Below are 12,818 nucleotides of genomic sequence, written 5' to 3' on the forward strand. Positions count from 1 at the left end.
ATAGTTCATTCAATTCTTAAAAAAACTACAAACTAAATAGCTCTATTAACTGTTGACTATTTTGGCAACTATTTGTATCCTTATGTGCAGCTTTGTGCTTATTATGTTAGAAAAATATGTACCCCAGCTGTCACTGAGGAAGTATCCTTTAAAAAGGTCCTAATATGTACCATAAGGTACAGACATGTATACATTTGGTACCAATATGTACTTTTGAGGTTCCTATATGTACCTCTAAGGTACTAACACAAAGGTGTAAAGCTCCCCAGTGTGGGGGTACATATTTTGAGAATTTATTCTGACTTTACAGTTTGGTAGGCATCAAGGTTATTATTTAATTCAATTGTTTAATAAATAAACAATACTGGACTTGGAAGACTCACCCTTCAGACAGTGTGGATTTGACGCTACCCGTGCGTGTGACCTTTGGTCCGTGATGATGTGGGAGGGGTAGGTCGATGGACTCGGAGCTAGTGTGTAAACTGGTCATACTGTGGCAGCTCAGGGTGTCTTTACTGCCCGCAGATGAGCTGCTGAGGTTTGGAGGCCACGGGCGGGCGTTGGACGGCAGTGACAGACCCGAAGCTGGACTAGAGGCAGGGGAGTCCGTGCCCAGGTCGGGTGTTTTGCCATATAGCGGACTGCTGCCTCCGCTTTGCCCGCCCATGCTGCCCAGACTACCTGTTCCTGAGGAGGGTGAGTCCAGGCTGGCCTGGCGAGCCAGTGTGCCGTGAGGGCTGCCCAACGCTGATGGGCATTTACCAGAATCAGGTGTGCCAGGTGAACTGGGTTTACTGCTGGCCTTACTGCCAAACAACCTAGGCAAAAACAAAGAAATAAGTTAATATGTTAAAATGGAAAGAAGTTTAAGAAGAAATAGAAAGAAGAAATGAGGAATCATGTTCTTTTTTGAATCTTTGCGGCTCCAGCAATAACAAAAAAACACCCATATTACAGAAGGCATGTCATCAAATTTTGCCCTTTTCTTTCATCTTTTTGCACTATTCTGACTATGATCCTTTGCTTTTGAGTATAAATATTAAGTGTACAAAGTTTTACCGTGGTGTTTGCATATTCACACTTACAAACCACAACCACCAGGTGGCAACATAAACCTCCTGAGTTTTGGCTTTGTGCTACATCAGACTGCTAAAGCTGAAGTGAGATTCAAATTACCACCCCCCTTGTTCATCCTAGCATTTGGAGGCTGTAGATGAGATTTCAGGCGGTCCGATGGGAAAGGCACCGAAGAAAGACTAGAGCTACGACTAAAACAATGAGTTCTGCAATCCATCACAAAATGTTTTGCATCTCTGAAAAACATAGCCGAAAACACTCATTGGCAGATGAAATCAGCAGTGCAGTACAGCCTGAGGCAGCTCACGTCCATCTTACATATTTTTAGAGGAAATATCTTGAAATATGCCCTCAATGATGGCCCACAACATCAGATGATGGCTTAAACCACAAATAACAATTCTGCTCTCTTACTATCCACCAGTGTCCATTTGTGTCCGATGCTAAACGCCTACCTCGCTTTTGATCTATCAACTTTCCTTACCTGCGGAATGTGGGGGATGCGATGTCTGGGTATTTGGAGCCTGGCTGTCTGAGTCCAGATTGGGTGGAAGTGGGGCTGGATTTGGGAGATGTGGAAAGCCCCGCACTCTCCTGATCCGATCCAGACACCTTCTCTTTATCCGTCTGATTGACGGTTACGGGACTCGAGCGTCCCGATCCCACTTTCCCCGCATCTCTCCTCTTAGTGCCGGTTGTGTTTCCTCCCACTCCTCCACCACCTCCAGCTGACTTTCCGCTGACGTTCGAATCGATGCTGCTAGAGCTTGAACGATTCCCGCTGCGGCACACCACACTACTTCCTCCGCTGGATGATTTGGCAGGCCTGGGCAGGGAACGATACTGAAGTGGAACCTTTGAACTGTTACAGGATAACAATACAGCATCATCCTGGGGTTGCGCACCATCCAGACTTGTCTTCCGGCCATTGCCGATGGGTGTGCCCTTGCCGATGCCCGCAGACTTGGGTACTTTTCCTAATGTGGCCGAGCCACTGGCCAGCGTGGCCCCGCTGGCTGTAATGAGGGTCCCGGCAGGCCCTGGAATCTTCTTAAAGCCGAAGGAGCTGGTGGTGGGCGGTCGTCCGATGCCCGAGGGTGGCTTCTTCCCCTCATCTCCGCTGCTCTTTCCCGCATCTGATGGTGAGCGCTGGATGGTCGGGCTCTTGGAAGGAGTCTTGACCTTTTCAGATGCTTTGGCGTCATCTGTTTTACCTGTCAGCACAAAGATGTAATGAAATCTTTCAACACTGTCAGCCAGGGGTGTTGGATTTTTTGCTAACTTATTTGCAAATAATTTACAACCCCAATCAATCATCACCAATACAATGGAAAATCACTGTGCCAAAAGCAGTGTTGCTCTCGCCAACAACACTTTTTTTTGCACAGCACAGCTAAATCTCACTATCGAGCAGTATTCTCATATCAGCCAAAGTTGGTAGTTTCTGCTGAATGTCCAAACAAGTAGCTTGACAGAGTTTTAGCTTTAAAGGTTAGCTAAAATTGGATACCCATGCACCAGTCCCCTAAGGTTAGCAAAAGGCCTCTAATGTAGGAAAGTTTTTTTAGCATTTTAAAGTTCTCTTTTTGAATACCACACATAAAAGCTTTATATATAATAAACAAAAAAACACTACATACCTGGTGTTTTAAGGGAGGTAGATGTGCCTTTGGTCCGCGGTGGCGTTATGCCAACCTGGGCACTCATGCCCCTTCTCCAGGAGCCTGTTTGGGACATTGTTAAACCTGACTTCTGCCCAACATCTTCACCCTGACCTGATGAGGATGAGGTCTTCCACTTGGATGAAGGGTCCATCCCTGGCTCAATCTCCTCATCAACCTTCTTCAGATCTTCAGCACCGGCCCAGCTACTCCCATCCTGTTCCACATGTCTGTGCGTGTCTTTATTCGACTGTAAATCACACAGGCAGAAAATATAGCACGGACGCATGCACGGTAATCTCACACATGCATTGCATTTGACAGATGGCCCAGCTATTCCTACTAGCCAAAGCAAAATGTCCAAATCTCTTATTCTGCTCAATCTGTTGCGGCCTCCTGACAGACTGCTGGTACGAAGCTATTTATAAAAGTGTATGTGTGTGTGAGGAAACAAAAATACATAAGATGAGAGCGTATGTGCACCTGTGCTGCTTTGCTCTTGCGGGATGAGATGCCCGTGTATGTGGATGGATGCAGATCGTCTGTGCCGATGTTGTCTAAGGTGTCACTCAAACCACTGCTGACCGAACTGCTGTCATCCCAGCTGTAGATAGACATATGAATGATGGATTAGACAGAAATTATACTTGTAAGTGTATGTATGTAAATAAAATGTCAGTGCCCACCACTGTAAAACACCCAGGCACTATTTTATTCATATCATTAATTATATTAGTCCTTCAGTTCTCATTAAAGGCGGAGTCCACGATGTTTGAAAAACGCTTTGGAAAAGGAGACGGGCCGACTACCAAAACACACTTATAGCCAATCAGCAGTAAGGAGCGTGTCTCCTAACCGACATCCTTGCCGGGTTGCGTATGTGTGGGGCGGGTCTATCAACAGAAGGTCCAGATTCTATTGGGGTAGGGGCGTGTTTGTTTAGGTGATTTCAAATATCAAAATTGGCTATCAAAAATCATGGACTCCGCCTTTAACTTACTATTGACAGTCTTTCATTGTTCACCAGAGCTCATTCCTTCCCATTTATTAGACTATGTCTAATTAAAGAGGGGTGTACAACACCCTATGCTGAACCATTTCTGTAAATCTGGATGTATGTAGACTGGAAGTTATCATTGGAAGTGCAAAATTGCACAGCTTTATGCAGTCATTTACAAACCCATTTTCAATCCATTAGACCAAATAAATCATATGCTGATATTTATCACCCGCTGCCTATCTCTGTCTCGTGTTGCTAAGCAAACAGGTCACCCCAATTTGTTTGTTTGTGTGCATGCATATGTCAACACACTTAATAAACACTTGAGATCTGATCTTGGAAATGTATATTACACTCGGGTGACTGAGCTGAATAGACTAAATTGACCGTTACAGAAAACCCAATTACTCAAGACGTTGAGAAAAAGAAATACATTTTCAGATCTATTACTGTATCACTGAAACATTACATTCTCTTGTCTAAAGTCTGTTTCTACAATTCTGAGAAAAGCAGGCAGAACACGATTGCCATTCAAAATTCAATACATTCACGACCGGCCAGCATTTGCACTCCAGAAAATAGTTAGGAAAATTCTTAAAGAGCATGTGCAGATTCTCTCTTGACTTGTGTAATGTATGCACGATGGATTGAAAAGAAAACTTTGAGAGGCTGAAAGCTTTTTGGATTATAATTGTGAGAGACCCCGCAGGGCTCTTAACACCAGCGTGTGGGTGTTTCTAAAGATGCCAGCGATAGAAAGAAGTTCTGCATTTGTGTGCATGTGTGTAATCACTCCAAAAATAACAGTTATTGATTTTCAGCGCTGTTATTTCTCCTTTTTTTAACCCAAGGCGCAGCTGACACTTTTATTTGGAGTTCGATGTTGTGTTATACAACAATGCAAATTAGAATTATATTAGTCTGTGGTCATGTTTAAAGGCTGTTATAAAACAGACAATCCTGGTTCACAGATGAGCCACTTTTACCAATGTAAAACAAATGTAAAACTTGTACTTTATGTGTTCATTTTATCAGTAGGTGTGTTTTTCTGGGAGTTTGAGCTGCTAATGCAATGCTCTATCAATTGAGCTACAGCTTTTGACATGTTTTCTTGCAAATTATCATTTTTTATCAAGCTCTTGAGTTTAGTCAATTTACTTTAATGGCAATAAAAAGATTATTAGTCTGTAATTGAAATGCCTTATTTTCACAAATGTCACTTTAGTCATTTCATTAGTATTTCAGTCTTTCGCTGCAAAACCCTCTAAGTGCATGCAAGCTTTATTGGCAAAACCCCCCACTTATAAAAATAAAAAACTTCTTTGGACAAGAAATAATAAATAGTTGCTAAATCATTAAAGATGCAACTAAAGATCAAACATGAACCACACATTAGGGGGCGCTGTGATTCACATACCTCATCTGGGTAATATACTTATGCCGCAATAGTTAGCCTGTCTGGAACCGAGCTGATTTAAACCACAATACTGTATGACACTTGCATTACATGTGAACGCTACGCTAATAGGGTTCTGTATCTCTCTCCCTGTCTCGTCCTCGACTGTGGGGACAATGAGACAAACAGACCCAGTTCCTGCTGCTGTAAAGGTCATCACACCACTGATCTACTGACCATCATTCAACGTGATTCCCAGCCGATGTCTGACCAAAGACCACTGGCGGAACCAGTTTAATCCGCTTACCCGTTCACATACCTAGATATATATTTATATATATAAATATATATGTATCTCTCTCAGGGGGGTTTCTCCTCCTAGGAGTTTTCCCTCTGGGTTTTTCTCCTAGGGTTTTTTTTTCATCCCCTGGAGAGTCCGCCACCATTGGCTTAACTTAATACTTTGCTGTATGCGTTACATTATTACTACGCTCGCTTTTCTATGCTTTTCCTACATCTATTAATGTTAAGCTGCTTTGAAGCAATTAACAATTGTGAAAAGCACTATATAAATAAAATTGAATTGAAAAATTAAATTCAATTGATGCATGTGGCTGCCACATTCAAATTGTATTCAGGTCCAAGTACTTACAAACGACCCAAGTTTGAATGTGATCCACTGTTGTTTCACATTCATCTTCAGTGCACTTAGAGGACTTTGCTGAAAAACCAATGTGCCGTTTAACAGATTCTGCCAGTTGGAGCCAATGGTGTAGTGGGCAGCGCTCCAACGTGTGGTGCTTTCGCACTTTCGGTGACCCGAGTTCGATTCCCGGCTCATGGTCATTTTCCGATTCCATAACCCTCTCTCCTCCATGTACTTTCAAATAAAGGCAAAAATGGCCAAAAAATATAACTTTAAAAACAGATTCTGAATGGCCTGAGGCCAGGATTTAGCCTATATGAAGCAAAAGTATTTAATGAACGTATGTGCCAAGACGTTAGTATACCTAGTCAAACAAACACGACTACAATAATTTCTCATCATACCAAAAAAATCTAAGTGATCCAATTGTAAAGTCAACCATGAAATACATTTAAATTTAAAAAAGCATTTTAGCAGCATATGTTTAAACACTTGGCTAGACTTATCATATTATGATTTGTTGGTAGTCACAGGTGACTGCTTAGTTCAGATGAATGCTAAATAAAACTTAATGCTGAAAGTGGAAGTGCACTGTGTTGCAGTACACAAATCAACATCCACCCAACTTCATTCCAGTTCAGTTGAAAATATCCCCCTTATACGCACTCTGCTGGTATCTTACATACGCCTGAGAGCTTTTAATTAAAGACTTTCTGCTCTCACTGCACACATTGGTAACCCCTTTTAAAATGCAAAAAGAAAAGTAAACTTTTGGGACTGTCAGTGGTATTCAATCTTAGGTCGGCATCCTATGTGTATGAGGTAATTTTTTTAGCAAGGACTGTCTGGATAAGGTCACCTTGACATTATTTCTTTCACACAGCCATGTACCCACTGAGCGTGTCCACAGGAAAAGAGTCACTGTTATACAGCCAGTATGGTGACTAAATCTCCATTTCCACAGGATGTGGAATAACAATTTTCTAGTACAAAAGAACCATATTTTATATTTTATGCTAAGCACATTTTAAAAACGGCTGGGTAATTTTTGACCCATAATAGGTAAATACTGGACAGAACACACTGCTGGGTTAAAATTGACCCAATGCTGGGTTGTTAGTTTATTATACCCCATGGTGCATAACAACAACCCAACATTACATTGGGTCATTTTGAACCCAGCATGTGTTCCAATATTTACCCATTATGTGTTAAAAATAAGCCAGACATTTTTAGAGTGCATGTACAGCACATTGAAAAACTTTTTATGTCTTTTTTAATATGTTATGTATTTGCATTTTGCAGACAAATTTATCCAAACTAACTTTTTAAAAATCCTTGGATTTATATTATGTTTGCTTTATAAAAATAATATACATTGATGTAAGCATAGCCAGTCGTAATGCTACTGAGGCCCCCTTATAGAGTTGCCCTAGAAACCCGCCTGTATGGACTGAATATTTTATTATTTTCAGTCCCTTGACACCAGTCGCTCCTATGTCTCACCCGTGATGATTCTGACATGTAGGGCAGGTTTCACTGGACTATGTCCTTATAGACCGGTACATTCATGACAACAGACCCAACTTAAGGAGAGACTACAAGACGTCTTTTAACAGCACATGTTATTAACAAGAGCTGCATTGTTTTTCAAAATTTAGATTAAGAAAAGCAATATGTTTGGTATGAATATGATCTGGCACAGATTTATTTATTTTAGTTAAAATGCACCTCATGGCATGTTTGTCATCTTTTTAATTTTATTTAGTGCACAGTGAAAGCATCCATTCAAGCATACAGTAATATTCTCATGCAATATTCAGTGTTGAAAGAGCTGTGGATCAACGCTCGAATCCAAATTTTGCATCCTGTGTGGATGATAATAAATCACTTTTTTGATCACTTGCTGTGTTCATTGGCCTGTTAAATATATTTCATGCTGTCGTGTAATTTTGAGAAAGTAACCTATTTCATGTAGTGTAAAAAATAAGCTTCTATAATAATTCTGCATGTTATCATTTATTTACTGTCCGTACTGTATATTTACATACTGAATATATGACATAAAAACAAAAATGTAGAAATAAGCAAATACAAGACAAACACAATTTCTGAAACATTTGCAACCAACTCTACCAATTATTTCTGCTTTTAGTTCAGTAAATTTGGCTAAATCCAATTCCAATTCAAAGACCAGCAAAATATGTGTGGTTAGGGCCCACGGCACCCTGCGATTTTTTTGACTCTTTAATTTCAAAGAAACTCATTTAACAAAACAATATCTGCTATCCAAAAAAATAAATAAAAAATAAATAAATTTAGCAGTCTTCGAATGTTAACTCTAATAAACAGTAACAATATTTATCTTTCCTATTACTTCCACAAGCTCAAACCAAAATATAATCCAGATAAATCCTGAAAATAGCACAATTATACATCAGTAAACAAAGCAACGCTATTGTATTAATAGTCACGTTATTTATTATTATTGTAGCTGTTTATTACACCACCTGAATGGCCTTTCAGAGTAGCCAACATAGCAAACTATATCCTAGAACCAGTGAAGACAAGTCAACAGATACTGAAGCAAAACCTGAACAATGACTCACCGCCCTATGCCGATTGATGCTGCCTGGCTATACCGGCTATGTGTGGCATTCTGTAGCTCAAGGGGAAGAAAAAACAAGAGAAAAGCAAAGAAGAAGAAAATGTAGGAGGAGAGGGCGGCTGAAAAACGAAGCCCACCTGCTTACTCTCGAAACACCGGCTGCAGGAAAGATAAAGCCATCTCGCCACTTTTAACAGCTCCACCCCGCCGCCTCCGACCCCTCCCCTGGGCCCTTCAGGCTCTCTAAGAAACGCTACAGACATCTTCATACAACCAGGGCGTTGCCTGAAGAGACTGACTCTAGTCAAAGTCAAAGCCAGGGTCGAACTTTAAGTTTGTGCATGCTGGGTAAAATCTCTTAAGGACCTTTATGTAGGTGCACCTGGCATTTGGAGGAACCTTAACATGTCATGCATTCTTGAAGGAATAAATGCAGCTCACGAAAAAATGCGTCATTCAATAGCTAACAAAAGGAATGAATTGTTCAATAAAAAACTATGTAATTCAGCTGTTGCATGCATTGGGTTAAATCAAGTCATTTTGAATGAGATGACCTTGAGGAGGCAGAACAAAAGAATGCTCTTATGAAAACAAGAACCGACACACGTCACTCCACATGCCCAGGGTGAAAAAAAATAGCTCGGTTTCTGCATTGCAGATCAAAACTGTAAAATCGTCAACATTGTCCCTTTAGACTTTAGATATAGTCCATTTTTATCTGTAGATCAATACATTTGATCACTCAATGATATACAATAGACCTTCCTAAACAGACAAACCCACAATAAAAGAAGATGTAAACTGTATTAATATTGATTATTTCATATTTTACAATATGAGCATGTGACCTTTGACCTTTGTGTTGCTAATATTTGACCTATGACCTTTGTGTTTCTAATACCTTGTTCTACCAAAGCTACAACTACATTTCTAAGTAAGTTAAACCAAACTGTTTCTAATAAGAGAGATATGAAATTAAAGTGCAATGAAATTACAGTACACTGTATCTGTAAAAAAATTACTTCCAGCAAAACTAACGTAAGAACTTAACTTAGTCATGCCAATAGCTAATTACAGCCACAAAAACACATCATCTAAAACATGTTACACTATATTCAGGGGACCACATTAGAGCAGTGATTTTTTTAACTGGTGTCTGTACACCATTGGGGGTCCCTGAAAGGAGTGGGGCACCCACAGAGAGGGGATATACTGGATAATCTGTGAGTATTACAAATTATAAGATTGTAATTTGATTAGTTATTATTCTTAATAAAATGAATGAAAAAGTGTTACTGCAAAAACCTAACCATCACTCTCATTTGCATTTTAACCTGTTTGCCCACAAAGGCTCAACAGAGGGAAATCACGATTGCAGACTTGTTGTCTGAAGAATAATGAAAGTTCTGTTTGTTTATTCCTGAAGTGCGGACATTCACCAGGGCGATGATCAATTCAGAGAGTCCATTATCTAAACACATGCAAACTGACCAAATAGTAAAGCTAAAAAACTATGCACTTTCAAACCACAACTTCTCTTTTTCCGTGCGACCTCACTTAATACTTCATCACATCAAGAGGTCATTGATGACGTATTGAAACTACTCCCCAGTATTTACAAGTGTTAAGAAGAGGACCGTTCCGACGTTGTTGTATGTGGAATGATACTAATTAATGTCTTTGTGTCAGTTTATTGTTTGAAATGGTCTGCAAATATGCGTTTCATTTATGTAACACGTGACCTTCAATGTCATGACGCAATTACGTGACGCGCGTCACACGGTCGGAGGAAGATGGGAAGTTGTGGTTTAAAATTGCATATTTTTTATTTTTCCTGCCAAAAATGACAATCGTTTCGCTAGATAAGACCCTTATGCCTCGTTTGGGATCGTTCAGAGCCCTTTGAAGCTGCGTTGAAACTGCTCATTTAAACTGCATTGAAACTGTTGGGGTCCATTAAAGTCCATTAAAATTAGAAAAATCCTTGAATGTTTTCCTAAAAAAAAAAAAAAATTCTCAACTGAACAAAAAAAGACATCAACATTTTAGATGACATGGGGGTAAATTATCTGGATTTTTTAAAGAAAATTGACTTATCCTTTAAATTAAATAAATATCTGTAAATAACATCCGCAAACTCCCCATTATTAATTTTTTTGCTAATGCCCATCACAATGCATTCTGGGATTGCCTTATTCATAAAGCATTTATGCACATCTCCTTTTATTTTCGTACAGTATCGTAATTTAAAATTCAGTGAACATCCTTTATGTCAGTCTGCTCCTGTGATGCCTCAAAATGCATCACATGAGATTTGTATCCTGTCTTGCATAGAATTTAAACTGGAGTTTAAAAGTTAAAATGAAACACTGAGCCAGCACTCTCAACAGTTTATCCCATGTGGGATAAGCAATAATTACTCTGCTCTTCTGTAAATGTTCTTGGCTGGAGGTTTTCAAGTTCAAAACTAAAAAGTGCTGAATAACGAAATACGTATCCGAATAGCTCCCCGATAAGTCACTGTTTAATGTCCATGGGGAATTAGGAGAGAGAAATTTGCACCTCAAAAACTCTGCAAACTAAAAATGTGGATAGATCAGGCAGAAAATGTTTATGAGAAATGTTATTATCCTGGAGCTTTTACTGTTGCATTGAGAGAAGAAAGTGTCCAGATGCTATTAAATTTGATGGATGATATTCGGGGCTACTGGATGGAAACACTGTCTGATAGGCAGGCAGGGGGTCTTGGTAACCAGAGACTGACTAGATATTGCAAACTATTATTGGAAACATCAAATACATAATCAAAAATATCGGAATGCATCAAAAGACCATGATCAGCTTTTTTGCTACAGTATAAATCGGAAATAAATAAAGAGCTCAGATGCAAAAGCCGCTTAACATCACCTGAGAATCCATCCATCCAAAATATATCAAAATCTGTCTATCGTGCCCTAAAATTAACACAGAAAGTGAAAAAGAAATGAAAAATTTGTGACTATAACCACGAGCAGGAACTCCAGGACTCAATATCGTTGTGATGAATGTGCAGGAACAGCAATATAAATCATTCATTATCTGATTTTAGATTTAATTGCTAAGAAATGTGACATAAAAATAAAACAGACTGTGATTGGATCACTGTGCGTGGGTCCATGCTGTTCCTATGGGCAGCCAAGAAAATGCAATTTCATGCAGATAAGTTTGGCTATCTCATCTTAAAAAAACAAGTAACTCATGTCAAGTTATGCAAAAGTATATAAGAATTGTTAATACATAGATCTTAAACATTAATAATTTGTGAGTTTTTTCTGCACCAAATTAGATGCTTAACTGGAACATTTATAACCACAACAATATTACTGTGATAAATGTGCAGGAACAGGAATATAAATCATTTTCAGTTCACAATAATAGTTTTCCCACACCATTCCGAAACCCTATAAGGGAAAATACAGAATCCTTCGCAAAATCTTCAGTCTAATAGGAATCTTTGTCATTGTCTTTGAAAGTGAATCACTACCAAACCAACCCTCTGTTTACCACAGAGTAACAAAACCCCATTTCATTTGAACATCGGTATCTCTTCCACACACACAAACATGCACTGTCATATTCAGTCGTCTCACAAATAAACACGAACCAATCCCCAAAGCTTTCCTTTCAAGTACAAAAGTGCCGAGCAAGCTGTCACGAGCAGCCCGTCTTATTTATTTATTTAGGTTTTATTTATTCATGTCTTTGCCGCTGTCATGCAGGTCCTGCTTCTTCAACCTCGCCCCTCAGAGTTGCCGCCAGCCAAGCCTCATCTATGTTGCATGATGGGAGTATTTATAGCTAAAGGCTTTTAGCAGCCATTGGATTAATCATTGTCTGATGGAAGTTTTACATATATTATAAATGTCCATTACTTTAAGCTCCTTCGAAGTGCGTCATGCTAGCCAACACCGCATTTTATCTTTTCACTGAATATTATTACAGGATTACTTAAAAACAACAACAGAAGATTTACTCGCTTTTAGCCTTTAGTTTCACGCTGGATTTCTGCGAGTCAAAATTATTGCTATTATACAGGAGACGTGTTGATGTTGGCCACGCTGTATTGGTGCTTATTCAGCAGTCAGGGATTTAAAAGGGCAACAGCAGATTGAAATAATCTCATTTTCCCCAGCCTGAGGGATTCCAACTGAGCTACACACCACAGTAGGGAGATGGAGTGAGCTTTGTTTAAACGCCCAAATCTCAGCAGTCGGACTCTTTGAGGTATTACACACAGATGGACGCTCGCAGCAGACGACAGCCGCCGTTTACGCTGTTACGCACCGTCAATGCACAAAGATGCCGCTGACTGGCGGCTGTGATGAAAATATGGTCTCCTTTATTAAAATGGATGAAAGTTAAGAAGCTGCCAGTATCACTGTTGTGAGGCT

The 12,818-nt window shown here is 39.6% G+C and overlaps 1 protein-coding gene across 1 annotated transcript in view; it reads right to left on the reverse strand.

The window, feature by feature from the left end:
• The window catches only part of nav3 (neuron navigator 3), a 164,713-nt gene that overhangs the window by 32,184 nt on the left and 119,711 nt on the right, over positions 1–12,818 (reverse strand). Inside the window, exons 13-16 of the mRNA XM_073867495.1 lie at positions 3,222–3,342; positions 2,718–2,988; positions 1,562–2,291; positions 384–818 (exon numbers count right to left, since the gene is read on the reverse strand). Coding sequence (XP_073723596.1) covers positions 384–818; positions 1,562–2,291; positions 2,718–2,988; positions 3,222–3,342 — 1,557 coding nt within the window. The remainder of the gene's footprint in view (positions 1–383; positions 819–1,561; positions 2,292–2,717; positions 2,989–3,221; positions 3,343–12,818) is intronic.

The sequence above is a fragment of the Misgurnus anguillicaudatus genome, chromosome 1 (genome assembly GCF_027580225.2).
Source record: "Misgurnus anguillicaudatus chromosome 1, ASM2758022v2, whole genome shotgun sequence".
Lineage (NCBI taxonomy): Eukaryota > Metazoa > Chordata > Actinopteri > Cypriniformes > Cobitidae > Misgurnus > Misgurnus anguillicaudatus.